The sequence below is a fragment of the Grus americana genome, chromosome 15 (assembly GCF_028858705.1).
Source record: "Grus americana isolate bGruAme1 chromosome 15, bGruAme1.mat, whole genome shotgun sequence".
Lineage (NCBI taxonomy): Eukaryota > Metazoa > Chordata > Aves > Gruiformes > Gruidae > Grus > Grus americana.
The window spans coordinates 16149422-16172229 of record NC_072866.1 but is presented as its reverse complement, the minus strand read 5'-3'; the positions used below and the strand labels follow the sequence as shown (position 1 = coordinate 16172229).

The 22808-nt window shown below is 44.0% G+C and overlaps 2 protein-coding genes across 5 annotated transcripts; one reads left to right on the top strand and one right to left on the bottom strand.

Annotated features, from left to right (window-relative positions):
• Positions 1–86: 86 nt before the first annotated feature.
• On the bottom strand, positions 87–5553 carry ERI2 (ERI1 exoribonuclease family member 2). 2 transcript variants are annotated; one of them, XM_054842858.1, is made up of 8 exons: positions 5394–5553; positions 5014–5153; positions 4578–4705; positions 4272–4428; positions 3625–3725; positions 2465–2546; positions 1724–1812; positions 87–1513 (listed from the first exon to the last, which is right to left on the bottom strand). In XM_054842858.1, exons 1-8 carry the CDS (start codon positions 5414–5416, stop codon positions 170–172), a joined length of 2064 nt encoding a protein of 687 aa, XP_054698833.1. In that variant the 5' UTR covers positions 5417–5553; the 3' UTR covers positions 87–169. The 2 variants fall into 2 exon arrangements, with proteins under 2 accessions (XP_054698833.1, XP_054698834.1); XM_054842859.1 differs by lacking the exons at positions 3625–3725; positions 4272–4428.
• Positions 5510–22556, top strand: REXO5 (RNA exonuclease 5). Of its 3 annotated transcripts, XM_054842856.1 has the most exons (20): positions 5510–5623; positions 5874–5999; positions 7593–7714; positions 8618–8744; positions 9599–9683; positions 11035–11184; positions 11334–11422; positions 12231–12346; positions 13180–13318; positions 13891–13985; positions 14815–14917; positions 15529–15653; positions 15971–16079; positions 16421–16531; positions 16661–16798; positions 17196–17288; positions 17829–18048; positions 18581–18774; positions 19359–19468; positions 21581–22556. In XM_054842856.1, exons 2-20 carry the CDS (start codon positions 5877–5879, stop codon positions 21648–21650), a joined length of 2319 nt encoding a protein of 772 aa, XP_054698831.1. In that variant the 5' UTR covers positions 5510–5623; positions 5874–5876; the 3' UTR covers positions 21651–22556. The 3 variants fall into 3 exon arrangements, with proteins under 3 accessions (XP_054698831.1, XP_054698830.1, XP_054698832.1); XM_054842855.1 differs by lacking the exons at positions 5510–5623; positions 5874–5999 and adding an exon at positions 6941–6959; XM_054842857.1 differs by lacking the exons at positions 5510–5623; positions 5874–5999; positions 7593–7714; positions 8618–8744; positions 9599–9683 and adding an exon at positions 10187–10323.
• Positions 22557–22808: the final 252 nt, after the last annotated feature.

Below are 22808 nucleotides of genomic sequence, written 5' to 3'. Positions count from 1 at the left end.
TTTATGATATATTGATATTTTTGTATGCTTGAGCAATTTCCATTACTATCTACGGGACAAAAATTATGCTGCTCAGTTAGCATTCTCAGAACCTATATCTGACATCATTTGACTCTCCTGATTATATTACACATGATCAACTTAAGATTTGGACAAAAATTATCAATTTTCAAGTTCTCATAGAGGGTCTAAGAGACAAATGCTTTTTGTTGGAAGAATTTCCTAAATTACTGGCGTAAGTTCCAAGAGATGTCAAAGCATTTGCATTCAGGGTGAGACCATTAGATTTCTCTTTCAGAAGCGCGTACTCCCACTTGAAGTAGCCACAACCTTTCTTATTACCTTCGTGCTTGCCAACAGGACAACAAAAGAACCCTTTGCCATGATTTGGACCAGCGTTTGACACATGCAGTTTTTTAGCTCTTCGACCACAGTTACACAGAGGGGGAGTTGGTTTTCCATTTTTTACAGCTCTTACAGACCGATTCAAATCGAGTGTGGAGTTCAGAATGGCGGGATACACTTTGGGCAAACTTGAACTTCTTACAGGTAAGGAATGATCAAAAGATGCAGTTTTTTCTTGATATATAGCAAAAGACTGTTTTTTTGCTGGTGGGAATGTTTTTGGACTAGTTGGCTTTCTTTTAGGAACCTCCGAAGGAGTAGAATAATTTCCAGGTAATGCTGGTTGTGCTGAAATAGCATTGACCTTTGCAGATGGTGACTTAAAAGCTGAAAAATTTGAAGTCTGCCTTTGTACTGTTCCTACATTATAGATAGTAGTATCAGGACTTTTATAAACAATAGATTTCACAGGTTCCACAGGTCTTACGGTTCTCTCCGTACTATGATTATCTGAACTCATCACAGCCAATTGTTTCGAAATTGTTTTTTCTTCAAACACTGTTAAAATATCTGTACTTGAGTCATCTTTGACTTGAACACAGTCTGAATTTTGTTGATATTGAGATTCTGGTATTAAAGCGACATCTTCCCAGTCAGTGAGCAGCGATAAGCAATCGGAAGTAGTACTGATATCCTCACTGGAGATATTAACTGAGGAGATGGTAGTGGAGACGAGCACTAGTCCTGATCCACATGCTGGGGGGCCATATCTGGCTGTACTCAGAGGGTGCCCTTTGCCCAATACTTGCCGAATGCCTGCTGATACTGTACTGGGAGATTGCTGCGCCTGCGCAAGAGGAAGAGGAAATCCGTCAGGAGATGCTGTGGAAGAGCTTTGGGCTTGAGCACATAACTCAGTCCCTGAGCTGCTCCTAGGTACAAGGTGGACGTCTGCAGAGGAATCAGTGCAAGTGGTCTGTTGTTCTTCAGTTTGTACATTAGAATTTATCTTAATTCCAGTAATAACGTTCTGGCTTTCCTCAGCCAGAGAGTTTGTTTCACAAGTTCCATCTCTAGATGTTTCAGGTCTGCTGTTACTTCCCAGTGGAGTCTTGTCAATGAAGTTTATAGTCGGTGTTCTGGAAATTAAATTACTCTTCGGATGTGCCTAGGGAGTCCGTAAACAAGAGAAGATTTTGGAAAGTGAATACCCAGAAGTTTTAGGAATCAATGCACAAAATTAATAAGCGTATCAGCCTAGGGATGTTCTGTTCAATTCATAGTCAAGATGCTGGGTTTATTATTTGAATAGCTCATCTTTCATCTGCATTCCAGGCTACAAAGCAAGCAGAAGTGAAGATACGAAGTAGTTACTAACCTTATCCAAAGATTTCGTAACCTTCAGCACACATCCATCACAAATCAGCCTCCATGCAAGACGGGCAGTATTCCGAGAATCATCCAACCCTTCAAAAGTACAGTCATATTAATGTCTTCTTTTTAAACTGCTACTTCTTATTCGAGGAAAAATGAAATCTAGGTGAGCCTTACATAAATTACAGGGATTCACAGAACTCCGACACATAGTTATCTAGTTCAAAAAAGGGAAGCGGAAGTAAAAAACTCCAAAAAATTCCCTGTGCTGAAACATCTGAAGGGCCAATCTGGAGAGCTGAATTTATATCCACAAGTTTTAAAATCCTTGCTCTGTTTCATGAATCATATTTTGCTGGTATTGTCTTACACTAATATGCTGTCCAGAGCTATCAGGTAAAATCAAGTTTCCTTATCCTTCCTCCACCTCTTTTCTTTTGTGCCCTGGCAATTCAGAGATTGATCACATTGAGCATGCACTCAACAGCACTAGGAGAGATTTCAGAAATAAAGCATGAGGTTAGAAATAGCAAACTCTGGTCTTTGAAGCATCTAGCCTTTCTTGTTTTGATGTTTTTGTTGGACAGAACATTGCATAACCTGGAAACAATAGTTACTATTTAGAGTAATGGCTAGCTATTACTAGCTACTCTAGTTTAGCTAACTAAAGTTAAATAGTAGCTATTTAGCTTTATAAAATATATATATATATATATTAAACTGAGGATCATCGTATCATACTTACCAGAATGTTCCCGTCCTGCAAAAGCAATCCCCAAGTCCTGCAGAGCACCACTTAGCCCTTTAGGCTTCCTATTGTAGAAGGCCTAAGGAAAAAAAAAAGCACAGGTGCTTAACATAAAGCATTTCAAAGCATCTTCATGGTGAAGGGAAAACAGTTTCAGAACCATCATCTTATGAATAATAAATCTCACAAGGCAATTGTGCAAGTTCAGTATGTTAATTTTTCAGTCGGGATAAATAAGCACAAGACCGTGACTTACCCTGTAATAAATTAGAATGGAAAGAACCACGAATGCCTATTCTCAGTCTTAAACTAATCCTGTCTGTCTTAGCTCTGGAGTCAGTCATTTGCACTTGATGAAGGCCTTAACAGTGCAGCATTGAAGAATACAGCTATAAATAACATCCTGAGATGTTTAAACCGTTGCATATTGCAAAGCCACAGGCATTGATATATTTGGCATAGGTATAAGTTCTTTTTAAATGAGAAAAAGTGAGTGCTGCTACTCACTCCCCGTACCTCATTTGATTGCAAGAAAGGGGGAATATTCACACCGTTTCTCTTTAGAGACCTAATTCTGCTACCTAGGTTGAGAGCCTAAGCTCCAAGTGTCAGGACAGGTAGACTCCTGGGTCACCCTTGGAAAGTTTCATTGACTGCACAGAGGTGCTGTTAGCCCCCAAGTGAGAACTGTGTTGCAGTGTAGACTGTGTAATAAAATATACATTTGTGTTCTTCAGTATTATTCATGCTATTCAGATATACTTTCTGGTCCAAGTACAGTTCACATGTTATACCTTTACGTACCTCTAAACAGATGGTGATGACTGTTTTCTATGCAGCAATAAGAGCACACAAAACCGGGGAAGTTAGGAAGCAAGCAGAGCAAAAGATGTCAGGAAAGGCAGCTCGAAAAATTATCCTAGGATTATCATTCATTTATCTAACAATAACACCAGGTTGTTTTCCTAGCATTAAGATTTCTATTAAAATTCACACAGTTCTAGGGCAGTTTGTTATTGAACAATAACAACCTGGAAAGAAAACAAATGGGTTACTGTAGTCACTGGAACATACAATATTGGATTTTAACCTCAGATAGTTAGCCTTTGAGATGATAATACAGGTATAAATGTTTCACAGTCTATCGATCTTCTCACCCTGTATGTTGCTTTGAGATCAATCCAGGAATTTAAAATGTCAGGTTTTCGCAGCTGCTTCCTTTTACACTCATACTGCAAACACACACCCAGGTCCCAGTCTGCACAGAAAAAACCCACAAATAATCCATCACTAAAGAATTGGCCCAAAGTCTGCCTAAACATGGCTCAAAGTCTACATAAAGGCACATAACATTGTACATTGCACATAACACTAGTACATTGGTACTAGCAGCGTCCTGTACCACTGGACAGGATGCACAGGCTAACGAGCTTCATTAGCACAGGCTAACAAAGTCCTTGTACATGAAAAACACTGGCCTTGCAGCAACAGGAGGTCAGGATAAGTGAATAGCAATTGTTAGTAAAGAATGACTTCAGGTGGGTCAAGATCTCAAAGACCTCGTGAAATCATTTAGACACACTGAGAACAGTGTCACTGTTCACTATATGTAAAGCAGAAAAATGTAACGATGATGTCATGAACACATCAGCATTCAATGGAGTTCATATTTTCAGTCTTATCCCAATATTACACATCTTTAAAATACCTAATACCAGGATTTTGGCTCCCTGGAAGTGAAGACACAATCTCACTAGCACCACCAAATGTTAATTTTTTATGTGCAAATGAAAATTTTATTTACCTGTCCAAGTAACAAAGGTACACAGTTTTGCTTCTGAAGCAGCGAGACTTGGAATATCTGAACTGAATATAATTTTCTTCTCCTTTTGTATCTTTTGAACCCATTTTAAAAACTGTGATAAACAAATGTTGAGAGGGATTCCTTCATCAACCTGATTCTTTATGAAACAGAGCAAGATGTATGTGTTAGTATGCACGGACATTCATTTGAGATTTGTTTCTCTTTAGCCCTTTAAAGGCATGTTTGAAAAAAAAAAAGTAAATAGCAATTATACGGATGTAAAATACAACCAAATAGTAATTATACCTGCGTGATGCCCGTTAGCTCTCTACAAAATTCAGAGAGAAGAGGATGCTCCTGGGGCTGGACATACGTGTGGAATTCGGATTCAATCTCCCCCGTCGAAGTGTTTAACAGGACTGCTGGAAACTCAACTGCCACAAAACGAGACAAACCAACCCAAAAACCGATGCCAGGACGGTTAAAGCTGTCCCACTGAAACGGTCCCGTTTGCGTTAAACAGGGGTTGAATTAGAAGGAACACAACGCAATGAGGACGCAACGTTCAAAGACGCCTCCCGCCAGAGGAGCGTCGGGCCCGCGGCCACCGCCCCTCCCCGCACCGGGCCGCTGCTGTCGGTTACCGGGCGCCTCCCCCCGGGGCGGGGCCGCTGCTGTGCGGTGTGCGGTGTCCGGTCACCGGCCGCCCCCCCGCCCCCCGGCCCGGTCCCGCCGCACTCACTGATCTCGGGGCCGCGCCGCCGCGCGTCCCGCCAGCACGTGGCCTCGAAGTCGACGACGATGAGGTAAGCGAAGCGCTGTCCCTCCGCCGCCCGCCCGCTGCTCCGCGCCCGCCCGCTGCTCCGCGCCAGCCCCAGCTGCCTGCGGACCGCAGCGGCATCAGCACCGCCTCAACATCCTCCGTGCTGAGGGGCCCGCCTCACCCCGACCCTCCGCGCCCGGGGCGGGCGAAAGCCCCGGATCCCGTCAGCACCCCGGCGCCCCTCGGGGCCTCGCCCGCCCGGACACCGCCGCCCGCCCGGTCCCCTCAGGAGCTGCGGTAGGAGGGATAATCCGCTTCCCCGCCCTCTCCCCCTCCGTGCCTGGCCCCGCGGCCCGCACCTGGCCAGGCGCTTGGTGGCCATCTCCGCCCTCAGCCCTGGGCGGGCGGGCGGCGACCGCTCGGGAACGGCCTCGGTGCCGCGGCGGCCATTTCAAACCTCCCGCCGGCGGCAGCGGCCCCGCCCCATCCACGCTGTCGGCGGATCGGCTGCTCTGGCCTCGGCCGCAGGCAGGCGCAGGTAGCCGCGTGCCGAGACGGCGTGCTCTCCGGACACCCCGGCGTGGCTGAGGTGGGATCCGCGGCCGGGGGCCCTCCTCGGGGGACCGTGACCGGGGGCGGAGGGGGCGGCCGCCGGGGACCGGCCCCACGGCGTCAGGGCTGCGGGCGATCCCCCTTCCCGATGCTTCCCGGGGAGCACCCGGCGGTTGGGCAGTGCGCTGGGGCCCGGCGCTGACTGCCAGCCCGGGCTGTCGTCCCGCTGTGAGGGGCCGTGGCGGCGTCGCCCCGCTCCGCCCTGACCCCGCGGTGCTCTCCCCTAGGCCATGGCAAAGGCTGTCTGTGTAAACGGGTACAAAAGGCCCGCCGGGGCCGGTGCGGACGCGGGGGAGCGGCAGGCAGCTCGGAAGAGGCGGAAGGCGGACGGCGGCGGCGGCGGCGGCCCCGAGGTGAGCAGCGGAGCGCGGCCGGCGCTGTGAGGGAAACGCTGCCGGCCCGCGCTGTGCCCGGCGTGTTACAGCCGCCTCCTGGCGGGTCGTTGCATCTCACCGTGGGATGCTGGAACGTCAGCAAAAGCGTGTTTTACTGGCTGTTTAGCTAGAGAGTTGGCTAAAGGTGATAGTGTCTGCTCTAAGGCATGTGGACATGAGCTCATTTGGAGCGTTAGGCATTCTGTTAAAAAATAAATACGCTCTCCCATGTAATTTTTTCCCAAACAAAGTAGATCTTGAAAGGAACGTTGTGTCTGCTCAGCACGTTCCCACCTGAAGGGTGCAGATCGACCCAAAAGTTTCAGCCCCCAGTCACACCGCACTCAGCAGGTTACGGCTTCCTCAGCGCCCAGTATGGACGAGAGTAAAGCGTGCCTGACCTGTGAGATCGGTCTTATTTGTACCTGGTTAGAGGCTGAAATTCCTGTGGTTGGCAGGTGGCCTTTGCTGGGTGAAATGAAACTTCTGCTGTTTGGTTGGGGCTTTTTTGCAAAGCTCTAATTAGGCTGTATTGAAAACAACGGTGTCATTACTTATTTGTCTAATTTAGCATGAGAGATGAGGGACTAGCAATTACACCACACCGTGTTATTATTACCAGCTGATTCTTAACTACTCGAACCTCAAAGCCTGTCACCTCTGTTTAGCTTTCTTACCCAATGACAAATGGCTTTAAAAATGCACCAGCTCAGTCCCACGTGGGCCAGCTCTGTCAGAATTAATGAGCACAAGGCTTGTTAGCGTATGGGGAAAACACAGCTCCTGGTAGTTGTTTATCCTGTGGGATTTGATATTCTGTAGTGTTCTGTGGTCTTTTTTCTTTTCCCCTCTGTGCCGTGATGTCTTTTCATCACATAATAAAATAGCATCTTTACAATTTTTACAGATCAAAGGAGCACCATTGGAACAGGCCATATGGTCAGTGGAGGTCTCCAAAATCATGCATTTACTTGCTGATTAGCTTTTAGGTGAATTTGTGCATTTAAGCTTAAAGAACTGTTGTGTTGAACTGTGTGGTACAGTCTCCATCTCATCTACTCGGTGCTTTCTTCCTGCTGTCTCTTGGATTTTACTGAAACTTTTTTTCCTGCAGGGGTCAGCAAACCCATCTGCCAAAACAGATCCCATAATGTAAATGAAGTAAATGGGTTTCAGCAAAACCTCACATGAAGTGACCGCATAGAACACTTGTATAAATGTCCAAAGTTCTACAGCAGCAAGTGGGTCAATGGGTTGAGAGAGCAGAACATCATGTTTGCAAATCAAATAACCTTAAGTCTCCTTCCTACATACATCTATTTACATTAATCTTTATTTAATAAATCTTTGATGTTAGAGTACCCGGGTTACTGAAATACTGACAGTAAATTTAAAATTAAAGTGTGATCTGAAAGGAAACTTTTGCCCATAACGAGTGGAAGAGTTATTTTAAATGTAGTTGATTGTATCCAAGTAGTCAATAGTTTCCTTTTACCCTATAATTCACTTCATTTTCCATGAACTTGTGTGATTACATAAAACCTTTCTTTACTAGCGTTTCCCTTTTAACAGGAAAAGTCATCTCGCTTGTCAGCAGCTTTATTTGGTGAGGACTGCGAAATCAGCCGTGACCAGCTGTATGAGTTGTTAAAGTATGCAGCTTTGGGAAAATGCCACAATGCAACACAGCCCAGGTAAAACAAACACATGCGTATTTGGGAATCAATCCTGCCTGTGTCCTCATGTGTTGTAAAAACAGACCTAAAGGCATATTGGCCATGCTGGGTTTGGAATCCTTGCAACGCAGTTACCATAATGACAGCCTGTATTATGTAGATACAGTTGTTGTTAGATTTGGTGAGAAACCAGAATTCCTCTTCTGACAAAAATTGTACTGTTTCACAGTTTTCTTTCGTGCAGTTAGCAAAAAACTAAATTATTTTGTGGAACTGAAGAAGATTCACACACTGAGAAACAAAATACCGTGTTAAAAACATTAACACAACACAAGAAAAATATTAACACGTTTCACGTCAGATATAATTGAAACAGAGTGTTGTAGAGTGTTTTGGGAAAAACATTTTAATACCTTTGCCCTTTTTCAGGGCATCTTCTCAGCAATGGAAGGGAAGGGCCCTCTGCTGCAGGGTACATAACCTCAGATGGAAAAATACAGTGAAATACAATGAATCTTAAAATGAAACTCAAGGCAAAAATGATCCCACTTTAGATTTTTAGTAGTGAATAGAAAATGATTTTGTGACACTTTTTTTGATGCATTAATTCACTAGACTGCATCACTACAGCTGAAGTTACTCGTGTATTCACATTCTGATGGATATAAATGAGGTATAAATGTCTTGAAATGGTACTGCAGCAGAATTTTGCTATAACTTATTCTTCTCTGTCTCTGATATTATGTTGCTTCCAGGAATATGTGGCTGTTTGAGATAAGCTATAAAGGCTCTTCTTATTGAAGTAATTTGGCACTTTGCCATTCACTGACTTAAAAGCTGGGCTGGTTCCAAGTTTGTTTTTAAGAGTGCTTGATAAATGTTTTGCTTTGATTTTGATTTTTTTTTTTTTTTAAACTGCAGCTGGTGCCGTATTTATCACCAAAGCCAGCTGGCTGGGGTTGTGGTTATTGTTCTACGTGAAATGAGCCAACTCCATTTCTACAAATTCTATTTGCAGTTCAAACACCTCAGAAAAGTGTTTCGGCATGTAAGTCCCCAAACTGTATTGCTGTCTTCTAAAATTCTTCCAGTCCTCAAACCACGTCCCAAGCATTAATTACTGCAGTGAAATTATTGCCTTTTCCAAAAGGAAGTGGCCATCTTTGACTCTCAAAGCAAGCTAATGAGAGGATCTATTTGTAGCCTTTGTCAGCTCAGAACAAAGGCCAAGGCTTTGATATTAGAAACAGATTTTCAAGACTTCTGTCTTTGAAGCCTTACCAGGTGAAACATGTATTGATGTTTTAGTCCTCTGACGATTATGCGTCCCGCATCTTCAGGATGCCAATCAAATTAAAAATATCTTGGTTAATTTGGAATTTACTCTCAGTGAGCGAGGAGACTCTCAATAGAGTTATGCTATTCCCACTGACTGAAAAATCTCACTTTTAATATTTGCACTTTATGTCAAGTTTCCCCCATTGCCCAAAAAGATTATTGAAAGAATTGTTTTAATTTTCTGAGTTACAAGCAGCATTTTTGAAGGAAGAAAGAAAGAAGCACTTCAATTCAGGCTTCTAGAGAATTCTACCTGAACTGCAGCAAGTGCAAACCACAACTTAACTGGCAAGTCTGGAACTTGCTTTCGTTTCTATCAAAGAAAGTCTTGGGATTTGCCTTCTTGATCGCATCAGGCAAGGCAAAGCTGTCCCTTAGTACAAAGAATCCTGTATCGTCTTGTCATTAAAACAGGTTTGGTTTGTGTTGGGAAAACACCAAACATATTTCCATTACTTCTTTATCCATCCTCCTCTGAATTTGGCTGATTTGGGGATCGAGAAACATAATTTGCTTGATATTTCTGCTTCTGTTTCAAAGTCTCTACCACATCTGTCTTTTCAGAGATTCACATTAACACCTTCCACTAACTTCCTAGCCAGCCTGTGTGGAGAAGGAGCAAACCTGGAGCCTCAAAACACTGCACAAGGTATCTTGCTTAGTTTCGCATCATCTCTTTTAACCACAGTGATTCACTTTCAACAGTAATTTATGACTTTGCATCCTGTGCAATCCCGGCATGCTGCTACGGTAAACTTGTTTACAAAGGAAAACGTGCAGTGGCTTAAACCATGAGACTAGTTACCCTAACTAGTTCAGTTACTCTCTGTTGGGCTTATTGTCACAAGTAAATGCAAAAAGTAGAGAGAAAGTTTTTAATACATTTAATCCAAAATTCTGACGCTTCGTTACCCATTTTGTGATTATTTTATTCTAAGATGTATCTAAAAAAAGGTACATAGATATAAATTAGATTGAAGCTAAGTAGTTACTCATTTTTTCTTAGTTTTCTTTGTTGTACTGAGCAGCAAATCAAGGTAAAGCACAAGTGTGTTGACAACTGATTTCCTATTTTTACACTCTTTATAGAGGTGATGATTGTAATCCAACAGGCTTGTACAAAACCTGCAAGAGACTACAATGCGAACTTCACTGAAATTGTTAGAAGTGTAACAAAGAATCCAAGTCCTAAATGGGAGAATGAACAGCTTTTACTTTCAATGTATTGACAAAGTCCTCTAGCATCCTGACTGTAAACCTACTGCACAGTCGCAGATCTGAGATGTCAGGTATATTTTTCTTTTAAGTGCAATCTGCAGAGAATCACCTACAGGATAATTTAACTTTATACAGCTGTGGACTCTGGTGTCTGTTCAGTGCTTGCGTCTCTGAGAGCCACATAGAGCACATTTTCTCCTGATAATGCTTACGGGAAAGAACTTCGTAGAGCAGGGAGAAATAAAAGAGAACTTCTTTCCAGCTTACATGAAGTAACAGAAGATAATGTTGTCATGCTTATGAGGCGAGTTTGTTCTCTCTGTTTTGGAAAGGAATGTGAGACAGAGACTTGTGATGTGACTTGCTTCTGAATCAGCCAGCAGTGTCAGTAGCTGAACTGGGAAAAGACTCAAATATCCTGAATATCAAGTATATTTTATATATATAGTATATATACTATATACATTATATATAGTATTGTGTGTATATACACACAAATTATATATAAACTGGAGATACATATATATAAAAACTGGATATATATATATTTTTATATGTATAAATAAACTGGAGACAGATAGATAGACAGATAGATAGATCTGTCTGTCTGTCTGTCTCTCTCTCTCTCTCTCTCTCTCTCTCTCTCTCCCCCTCCAGTTTATTGTTCCAGGTAGTGTTTTCCTTTGAAATGGTGTAGCCTCTTCATGTGCATACCAATGCAGAAAACTGACTGCAAGTAGAGGGTGCTCTCCGAGCTTGACAGATGCTTCTGTACGTTACAGGTTTGACTTCCACTAGCAATGAGTGTATTCCTAAAAACTCAGACTTGGAATGTGATCCCATCATTCGGAAATATGGAGGAAAAAAACGAGGCCTCACTGGCTATATGCTGACTTTAGAAGAGCAGAAAAAATATGACTATCCCATAAAAGGTCAGTTTTTGAAGGGTTTTGTTTGGTTGTTTTGGTGGGGGGGGGGGTTGTTTTAATTTTGACAGTCAGTGATATGGTTGGTCATACAAGACACGTGATGAGTTTTAGAAGAGAGAGGTCTGTTTCTTATTTATGTCTTTTCATCCTAGGATCCCCTAGATGTAAGGGCTATATATACACAGAGTGTGATCAGCAGAGGACGGACAGCAGCCCCCTCTTTGGTCTGGATTGTGAAATGGTAAAAATAAATGTGTGTGGCCTTACAAAATACAGTCGAGCAACCAGAGTCCTACCAGCTATTCCAAAGTGAGCCAAGCACCCTGTGTGTTTGTTAAACCACTTCTGATATATTAATATCTGCTGTCGATCCCTTCATCAATGGTACCAGTGCTAACGCAGCCATGGGAACGACTCAGGGAGTGGTTCTGGCCACAAGACAGAAATGTTACCTTGAGCAGAGAGCTCAGCACTGCGCTGGCTGTCAGACCAGCAGCCGGACCCGCCAGGCCCATCAGCAGTGCTGCAGTAACCCCGAGACTGCTGTCGTATTTCTGCTCCCAGCCCTCCCCAAGATTTGGGCAAGGAAAGATGTTTCCCTGTCACACATCGTTCCTTTAGCCATCACAATTCTGGCAGCAGAATCTGGTGATTAAAGTTTTCACCTTGCAGAGATGCCCATTTGGCATCAGCATTGAGTAACTAATGGTATAACCTGGGCTCTGCTTTAAATTGTACATCTCTGGTGAGGGTGCTCTCGGTGACAGCTCTGTGGTGCAGAGCACGGACTGATTCTGTGAAATCAGCACTTCTTTATAATGGTTTTCTTTGTGCTGTGCTTGCCCGTGTGTTTTCCATGCTTATGGTGGGCATTTAACAATTAAAATGAAGCATGCTACAGTATAAAACAATGAGCTGTGAGTGGTAGATCTCTAAGTTGAGTAACTCCTTAGTAGTGATGCTGGCTGCAGCCAAAGCAGATGTTAGCTAAGGTTTTGGAGCGGCAGCATCATTCTGATTCAACAACTGCCTCTGCTTCTTCCTGACAGTGCCTGACTGCAAAAGGGAACGAAGTCACGCGTGTCTCTTTGGTGGATGCACAGGGTCAATGCCTCTTGAATGAACTCGTCAAACCTGAAAGCACAGTAGTGAACTACCGCACCAGGTGACTTGCACATAAGTTTCTTATCTCTTCCTTTTTAAGAGCTGCAACCCTTTCAAATTAAACCTGTTACACAGGACCTTTCAGAAGGCTTTGGTTTGCACAGATGTCTACTGCATTTTACTCAGTGTCAGGAATACAGTTCTCGTTATGTGATTAGAATAACCACCATGATGTATATGCTCTCTGCTACGTTATGTCCATGTAGCTAGGCAGCAGTAGTACTGTTCTGCAGTGTTCTAGGAAAAGTTCTGTTACAGATCATTGATACGCAGTACAAGTTATTTCTTCACTGCTGGCTGTAAAATAGGATACAGGGTAAGAGTACAGGATTGCAGTCTGCGTCTCTCTGCTCCATAGCTAAGTTTGCTCATCTGTAAAAAATGAATAGAGCAGCTGATCAGCTGTCACACACCTCAAGAGATGGGCTCAGGATTATAACAAAACCAGGCAAAACTCAAGCCTTGTCTTCTCCAAAACTTTGCCCAGCTCCGTCCAGGAGGTGAGGTGCCAATCCCCTCAGGTTACTTGGAAGCATCTCCTTCCACCATCAGCCTTGCAGTGTTTCCTTACCTGTGCTACCTGATGCCAAGAACTGCATCGCTTAAGAATAAGTTATACTTCAGAGAGAGAAACTTTTGAAACAGCTGTGGTAGCTGTTATTAAACCCATAGGAGTTTAATATACCTGCAGTATATCCTCTTACAGAAAGCAGTAAATAGAGCATTCTGTCATTAGTTACTTGAGTTCGTATTTTACATGCCCTGCTTGTAATATTCTCCAGTAGGCACCGTTGCTAATGTGTTGCTTTTACGTCATCCAAATTTTTTTTGAAGATTCTCAGGAATCACAAAGAAAATGCTTCTTCCGGTGAAAACAAGACTGCCAGACATCCAAACCAGACTAAAAAAAATACTTCCCCGTGACGCAGTATTGGTGGGTCATTCTTTAAATGGTGATCTTCAGGCTTTGGAGGTGAGTAAGCCTTTAAGAGTATTTTTACTAACCCTGTGATACTCATTTCAGACCTGAAAACTCTAACAATTCCTCTTTTTATTACTTAACACTTGTTAATTGCTTTTTATTATGAATACCCTTATGTCTATAAGGATTTAAAAGAGACAGACTCTCCTTACTTTACTCTGTAAAACTTGCAAGGGGCTGTTCAGAACCCAACAGGCCAAGAGGAGTCTGTCCAGGCATAGGTACAGCTGCAGCAGCAGCTTTACCTCTCTGCCTCAGTTCAGCCGGGTGCTTTTGATAGCTCTGTCACGGGAAGCACTGACATCCTTCCTGTATTTCATTTAACCAACCTAAAGTGCTTGAATCATAATTAATCTGTCTAACACAATCTAGATCTTCCCAACAGAGTGTTAGGAAGGAGAGTTGGGCTTGTTTCATTATTCCCACATGCTCTCTCTTTGTGGACCAGTGAGAAACTGGCAAGTGAAATTAAAAGGCAGAGGCACAGATAACAATGGAGTTACTGCCCAATTCTGTGTGACTGCTCTTCTTAAATTAAACTGGTGATATTTTCTCTCCTCCAGATGATCCACCCCAGTGTTATTGATACTTCATTGCTCTTTGCCAGAAATGAAGGTCGAAGATTTAAGCTAAAATTTCTAGCCAAAGCTGTTTTAGGGTAAGATTACTGTACTGTCATGGGAAATATAAGAAACTGCTGGGGTGGGTCATGGGGTCTCACTCTTCCACTAGTAGCATCAGAATTACTTCCCCCCCCCCCCAAATTCAAAAGAAAGGAGCAGGCTGTGCAAATAGAGGTGGTAAAGAAGAATTTACTGCCTGCTTGAAGCATCAGGGAGCATAATAAATTGGCTTGTCTTTAAGCAAGCCAGGATGCTGTGACCCAACCAGATTTGAGTCCTTGCAGAACTAGCTTTTCTGCAGGTCTGTAGCAGTTCCAATGTATTCAGTTTTAGAGCAACAAAGACACTCTGGCTCACACAAATGAGATCTGTTGCAGATAGCAAGAATGAAAGGCTAATGTATGAAATTATGATTTACTGACTTACATTGTACTCCTCAGTGTACCAGCTACCACTGGATAGAATGTCGTAGTGATACAGTTCTCACCATTCACACAGTGACTGTTAATACTCTGCAGCACCAAACTTCACTGAGTTGGAGGCTGCCTCCCTCTGTGTGTGCAAATTGAGTTGGGTTGCTGGTCAAGGAAGAAGTAAAATTAAAAATAGTCATGCATCAGAGTACCAAGTGTTAGCACTGCTTTTGTCAAACCTGGTAAATAGTGTTTTGTTCAACAGTGCAAAAACATTTATTGAACTAACTTTTGGGAATATTTCACGAGAATGCTGCTGCACCTAACTTGAAATCCTTTTTGGAGAGGGGAAAGCTATTTTGCCTGAAAAGGACCCAGTTTAGAAAAGACAGGATGTTGGTCAGTGCAGAAAAACAGATAACCTGCCTTACACCTAATTTTGATTCCCTAGGAAGGAGATCCAGTGTGAACAGAAGCTTGGGCATGATCCTGCAGAAGATGCTAGAGCTGCACTGGAATTGGCTCAATTCTTTATCGAGCAAGGACCAGCAAAGGTAGCTATAGCTAATTAAGATTTCGGTCCTTAATTGCAGAATGTACAACTTGTGTTTATGGAGAAAAAAAAAACACCACAAAACACTCCTTCCCATCCTCTTGTTGATTTAAAAGAGAAAACAGAGCTGCGATAGAGGCCTCAATTTTGACAGCTTGTTACTTTCAGCATATATCCGGGTATCTTAATAACCTGGAGCATTACAGTGTTTCAGTACTCAAACACCGCCATGAATCAGCATTGCTGCAGATCTTGAAGTGGGGCATTGGGTAAAGGATTCAGACACTTCCAGCCTACAGGACTGCCTGTCATTTTTCTGGATAAAAGAAGTGAGAGACCTTGTGTGTTGTGGCAGTGATTCAGCTGGTTTTATGAGTCTCTTGCTTGTGTGTTGATTTCTGAGAGAACTTTTTTTGGAGATGATTGCTGGTTGATGCTGTGAGTGCTGCATGCTTGAAAATGACAACAGAAAATAATAAGGCAAGAAATGAATGCCTGTGTTTCTTCACTGCTGTGGAGTGTGCCTAGGTGACTCAGAGAAAGCACATGCTTTTTGGTTAGCTACAATTAGCTGAGATGAAAGCCAACGACTAATCTTCTTCCTTCCCCAAGGCAGCAGAACTAAACTTGGAGATGCTTCTGACAGCTGAGGTCTCACAGAACAAAGCTGCGTTACAGCCACAAGGATGTAGGGTCCAGAAACAGTTGAATGAGCCTCCACATCTACCCACACCATGGTAATAAGATTCTCAAATATGCATGTTTTTTCTTTGGTTGAATCTTCAGTAAAATCAAAGTGTGTTGTGTTTTTCAGAAGCCATCAGGATCTTCAGAGAGACACAAATAATTGTAGCATAGCACTGAAAAACTTCCAGAAGTTGCAGCTTAAATTTCACAAAGCGTTTTCTAGGCTTCTTTTGATGTCGAGGACAAGAATATTCTTTCAGATTTCTTTAATGAACTGTATCATTTTTCTCTGACAAGCACTTCTTGAAAGCTTTTAGTTCACTGTATTGATAAGCACTGTGATTCACAGCTGTCTTCTCTCTGCTAGTTTTTTAGACTGCTTGCAGGTGACTGGCCAAAAACCCCTCCTTTTGGGCAGACAGGAACTAGACTCTTCTGGCCTGCGTCAGAGTAACCTGAGCATTTCAAACAAACAGGTGAATGGACTTAGAGTGGGTTGGTCTAAGCAAGCATCAAAGAAGTAGTTCAAAATTCTTCTTGTTCTGGGGGTGGGTAGATGAGTCTTATTTTCAAAAGCTGACTGATGGTACTGTTAGCAATAGTGTAAATACCAGGTTAGCTAAACCCATTTTAACATTTCGGAAATAAGCTTTGATCCTCTACATCCTCTCATGACTCACTAAAGAATTTCTGCCTGAGGGCTTCCTTGGACAATGATGAAAACTAAAGTTGGGAATTAAGTTCCATAGCTTAGTTTCTAATCCTTTGCAGTACAGTTGTCTTGTACCTCTGAGCCTTGACACTCTTTTCCCTCCAGGTTCTTCGGAGAGCCTTAGCAGATGTTCCCCTGTCCACATTCAGTGTCATTCAGTTCAGTCTGGGGCCAGAGTACACAGCATCTCACCTTCTAGCTGGACTTTGTGAAAAGGTACTATTTTTTTTTTTTTGAGAATAGTCTTCATTGCTGAGCTTGGAAAGAGAAGTTATTTATCTCAAGGCACCAAGTAGTTGGTTCCTTTGCTTTGTGAAGGTCCTTCTCTAATCTGTGTTCTTACAGGTGAGAAGCAAGCTGACTGACATGCTGACAATTTACGCAGGTCCTTTTGAAGAAAACTTTTGCCTGAAGTCTGTGAAAAAAGAATTTGGGAGGTGTGGACCAATCTGCTCTCTTACAGTGGTAACTGAAACACACGAGGTGAGGAGCACTCAAAGCATTGAGCTTGCTGACAGGCGTGGAAGGGCTGAGTAATCTCTTGGAAAGATATGAGTTAGAACCACTGAAATACCAGTTATTCTATTTGTTTTTTTTTTTTTTCCTGGAGTCATCAGCTACAACAATTCAGGGTATTTAAAAGCTGCTCCACACAATGACAAGATAAACACAGCTCACGTGGCTTAACTGTGCTGTTCAAGCTAATTGAAGGCTGTTTTTAACAGCTACAGTATATGGAGTGTTACATATATTACCCCCCAAGCCTTTTTATATTCTATTTTTAAAAGAAAACACAACTTTATTGAGACCTGACTTTTAGAAAGGGAGGCCTAATGTGTCTTATTGATAAGCCTGAAGTATCTTATTGTTCTGTTTCAAGCCCTATGTCTGTGTCCAGTATGAAGTGCTGGAAGCTGCCCAGCTTGCTGTGGAAAGCCTCAATGGAGCTGAGATAGCAGGATCCTGCATTAAGGTAAACAACACGTATAGCAAAACCGTGAATTATGTTGAGCACAGGAACAGCATCCAATATGTCTCTTCTAAAACAGCTACTTGCAGCATAGCATCTGTGCAAATGCTGGCTGGTTGTGCTGTTACCATCTCCCTGTCCCTGGGCAATTTAAGGCCACTGGCAGAAAGGAAATGGTTATAGTCCTTTTTTTTTTTTTTTTTTTCCTTTCTGCCTGTCAGCAGAAGGTGTTAGAAAGCAGTCTGACCTTCAACTGCAGCTTTAAAAGGAAGAGTCAAGTAACAGGGTGTTAAAATGCCATATACAAAGTACAAGTATCTTAATTTTATAGTGCTTCTGCATTACAAACGTGATCTCTCTTCCTTTTTCATGACTAATTGTTAGCCTTCATTAGTCCTATTTTTTTTTTTCAATTTCAAGGTGGGGAGGGTGGGGAAATAGCTTGTCAATGTTTGGTAATGGGAGAAATAATCTAAAATAGAAGCTAAGAACAGAGCTGCCTGGGCTGACATGCTGTGTGTGTTCCTGCTGAACCCACCCCAGGTTCAGAGACCTGTCAGTGCAGCAATGTTGGACTGCGATGTTTTGATAAAGGAACTAGAACTGGATGTAGAAAATGAAGGTGTGATTTATGTGGCGGGTCTAAAGAAGTCATTAACGGAGACGGACTTGCAAGAGGAATTCAGCCAGTTGAAAGACCTGGAAACACTGTTCCTGCCAAAGGATCTCCAGAGTGGAAGGCACAGGAACTGCTGTTTCCTCAGTAAGTAGCTTCACATACAGCCTGCTTATTTCCTTCCAATAAGGTCATTCAGCAGCCCTTGGGACTTTGCACAGACACGGCAAGAGCTACTGAAACTCATGTATGCTCAGAGTGATGGCATTTAAAATATTCCAGTGAAAGCATGCATTGTTCAGAGGAGCAGTTTACAGCTAAGTATTTAAAAGGGAAGAAAAACCTGCTTAAAAAAAAAAGATTATCTTTACTTAGAATAAGTTCCAGGATAGTTCATTGGCTCCAGTACCTCAAGGTGAGGGCTGGCTACTGCACAGCTTCACACAGACAAGTAATCACCTCTAAGAGGCAAGGAGAACAATGGGATGAGTGCTATTGCAGGTAACTGGCATTTCTATAGCCTGATGTTTACCTGTAGCAAGATGAGGATCTGCTTGCTGCAGTGATTTCAGTTTCTCGTCTCCCTCCTGCTCCACACCTTTCGCCCTGCCCTATAGGTGCCAAGGAACAGGGCAGCAACATCACCACCAAAGCATGTTCTCCCCTTCTTGTGTTTCAGAATTCCAGAAATCACAAAGTGCAGTGGATGCCCTTGAAGTTATAAACGGATGGACCGTGAAGGGCAGCAAACTGAGAAGTAGGAATGCTCTTGCTTCAGGCCACCTCTGGAGATGGATTTGGCAAATGAATCACAACACCGGGAAGCAAGGAGGAAACATCTTGTATGAGAAAATGGAGCAGCTATCTGACTCTGTGAGTTTAAGGCTATGCTGATCCATTGCAGTTAGGAGGTACTGCTCTGGGAACCAGGAGTGATAACTTTGAGCAGATTGAGATGCAGAGCTGCGTGTAACAGAAGGGTTTCCTTGTGCTGAGCAGAGAGGCTGCCAAGGATCAGTTCCCACAAGGCAGTTTGGAGAGGCAGTATCACACGAGATAACGTGATGTTTGCAGGGTACTGTGTAACCTTAAAACCACATAGCTGCTCAGGGCGGCGAGTGATGCTACACAGAAACTGAAGCCTAAGCTTAAGAGCAGACAGAGCAACGTACAGGTGCAGCAAGTGCTATGGGAGTCAGAGGAAGAGGCGAGTAGCTGTGTAGTCCTACAGGAAATAATGGCTCTAGTTGCAGCTCTCGTTTTTCCTGGAGGAAGCTGCAGTGCCATTTGAGTAGGGCATGTGGCCACCTGCCAGCCTGTAACAGAATCACTGCTGTCCTCACCTGTTCGATCCTTGACGCTGCCTGAGGGTCAGCCTCCACACACACTCTTCTCAGTGTGATTCCTACAGATCTGCAGCTGAATCGGGGTTTTAATGCTTATATTCTGTTATGCAGGAGCAGGAGCTAAGGAAGAAGGTGAAGAAGTTAGACCACCATGTCAAAAAGCTTTATAGAAGTCTGCAGAATAACACCCTGTGCATTATTCTCTTTCCTGGAGTGAACAGGTAACTTGCCACCTATTTTGCAAAAAGCCAAGGAAAAGACATAGCCAAATATTTTTATCTTAATCTATTAAAAATTAAAACCCTGCACAAGCAAGCAAAAGCCCGAGAGAAGGCCTGAAGACGCTGTTGTACTTAATCAGTCTGACTTTCATGTTTGGCCAATAAAACCTGAACAGTAGGTTCTGCCCAGAAGCCTGATCCAGAACAAGCACAAGTGCTGAAACCACTTACGTAGCTGATGGTCCAGATTAGCAAGGCTGATGTACGCAGAGTTGATTAATTATACAGGTCTTCTCAGTTCACCTCCCTTCCCCTGTTGGATGTTTCGTCCCTGTCGATGACAAGTTCTTTGTGCCCATGAGAGAATTGTGCAGTTTCCACAGCAGCCATTTTTTTGGGGGGTGGTTTTGTTTGTGTTTTTTTAAAAAAACACCACCTAACTGCTGCAGCCAAGGCACCATCTACCAGTTGTAGTCTTGTGGAACCCTGATGTACGTGCTTCAGCTGTAGCTGATCGAGGAGGTGGTTCCTGCCCTGTCAGGAACACAATATTGGGGGGAAAAAAAAAAAAAAAGAGAACACTTTCTCCAAGTCAAGCTTTCATAGGAAGGGGCAAATCCTAGAGTTGGGCTTCAGTGCTGTCCTCAGGGGTGCTTCCAGGTGGGGTGGGCTTCCTGCATTTCAGACCCTGGGGCCTGAACTACCGCAGTCATTCACTGCTTAATTATTAACCAGAAAGGTTAAAGCTTTCCCAGGCAAGGCCGTGGTTACTGAGTACATACTTATTTCAGCAGTCATCTTTCTGTTCTCTCACTGTGTACTGTTCAATCACATAAAGGTCATATCCATCCTTGCTTCTCTTCAGTCTCCCTTCAGCAGAAGGGACCATTCCTTCTGGAGCCAGAGGATGTGCCCTGAAATAGAAGCAGAGAGAGCCAGAGCGGCTCAGCAGCATCTCTTCTGCCTGGCTAGGCAGCCAGGCCCGGTTCCCCTCTCGTACACTTCCCGAGAAGAACCATGGTGCTGTGCTACCCCCTGCCCCGAGCAGTGTCCTTAGAAGGCAGGTGCATCCCCTGCCAAGAGCATATTTAGGCTTAATGCCAGTGACAAACCCTTTCAGCAAGGTTGCATGCCAAGGGCTGCTCTCAGTGTGATTTGCTGTAATTGTTCAGTTTCTAATACCTTTTCTTAAAAGCAGAATAATTTTTGTAGGGTTTGGATTTTTTTTTTTTTTTAATAATTTGTCATCTTAAATAAAGATGCAGCTGTTTTCCTCACACACCAAGGAATAGCACACAAAGCGAGGCAGCAGCAGTTCCTACCTTACTAGAGAGGTGCTGTTACATACAGCTGTGGGTAAATGTTCTTGCACGAGCTCGGTACCAAATACAGCCCCACTGTAAATCGGCCAAGGGGGAGGCCTGAACCTAGGGCCACCCCCTGCGGGCAGCTCAGTAGCGCCTGCGGTCCTTTGATCACCTGCTGCTTTCTGCTGGGCTATAACTGAGTCAGATTTTACATTTCTGAGCAATCATTTGCCTCTTCTCCACTCTGCTGTGTCACCTCAATCACTTTGCATGCCAACCTGTCAGCCCCACTGGAAGGGTTGAGGGATGGCTGTGGCCTTACCGTCCATACCACCTGTCTTTTCCAGCAGGTTCTCTTGGCAGGTCCAAATTTACTTTTCAAGGGCTATCTCAAACTAATCTTACTTGGCAGAAGCTCGCCTGCTGTCTCACATCCCCGAGGGATATGAATCCCACCAGCAGAATGGGGGGGTTCAGGAGTTTGTGTCCACAAATTCCCCATAGGAGCCCCCAGAGCCTGGCTGACGCCTGCCTCAGGCTGCTGAGTGGGTCGGAAGGGAGCTCCATCCCAGGCTTGGAAGAGGTTCCTTGCCAAGCAAGGTGCCTGTATTGCTGTTTCCCAGAGGACTGACAGTCCAGAGGAGACTTCTTGATTAAAAAGCATGCCAAATAATTGTTGGGTTGGGGCGGGGGGGTGGGGGGGAAAAAAAGAGTTTATCAACGTGCTGACCCTGAGGGTTGCAGGCTTCTCTCGTAGCTTAAGTGCACCAAGGCAGAAATAACCCACCTCTTCTTTATGTTCCAGCACGCATGGATCGCAATCTGGCCTTGGTCTGATGGGAATAAAAGATGACGGAGGGAGGAGTGCTTGTTAAACTGCCAAGTTTTTAAGCAAAGTCTTTTGTTAAGATATTTTTAGTTACTTTAAATATTGATGTCTTTGTAAAGATCTCTTACCATAAGAACAATAGGCTTTCACTCTGTATCTTTTACAAAGTCTAAAAATAAAAGCCATTCAAAATGTCTTCAAGCCCCAAACCTTTCCCATTAAGCCCCCTGGCTGTGGCAGGTTTCCCTGGCAGTGAGCGAGGCGAGCACCGAGGCAGAGCCGGGGGCAAACCAGGGGCGCGTTGCGTAAAAGCCGATCGGCATTGGCCTGCATGATGGAACTCGGCGAGGGGTGCGTTGCCAGGACTGATGTCCCGGCTGGTTGTCTGCACTGAAACGCTGCGGGCTGTAAACCGGCCAGCCGAGTTAACATAGTACCTACAGCAGCTGCTCAGCGCCGAGTGGTTCTTCTCGGGAATTGTGTGGATTTCTGGAAAAGTGCTGTGCCAGCTCCTGAAACAGTCGCCACCTCCTTTCCGGGAAAGCACTGTACTTAGTCCATGGAAAGGAGGAATTGGTGATTCATGCTTCTTGGACAATCTCCACTTTCTCCTCCCTCCCTGACCGCCCCCCACACCCCTCACACACAAAAAAGAAGAAAAACAGAGAAGTTCCAGTGTGGCTGTGGGAGGGACAAGGGCCATTTTAAGGAAAGCACACCTCTGTGCGAACTTCACACGTCGTCGCGTTCAGCAGGGAGCCGGAAGCGCCGAGTTGCGGCAAGACTCGGTGCTCTGCCTGCAGTAGGGTGAGGTGCTGTGCAACTCGATGGCTTCAGACCTGTCTGTGCTTTGCAGCAATTGCCACCTGCTCGACTGTCTCCTGCTAACACACTGAATTTCCAAGCACGAGGATGCCTAGCAGAGCTTTTGGCACTCAGGAAAAAAGAAAAATTGGAAGGAAACGTTTGTTACAAGGTTTGAACGTGAGAGGAAGGATTTCTTGATATGAATTAGAATAGGCTGAGATAAAGTTGACATGGTTATTATTCCAGAAATTATTAAATACAGCTGATTGATAGAATATTTACACCCTCCTACTTTCCAACCCCAAGTTCACTGTGCTGGGCTCTTGAGCAAAGAGCAGCTTACAGAGTAGAAGCTGGGAGCTGCTGCGTGGAGGAGCAGGCAGAAATACAGGCAAGG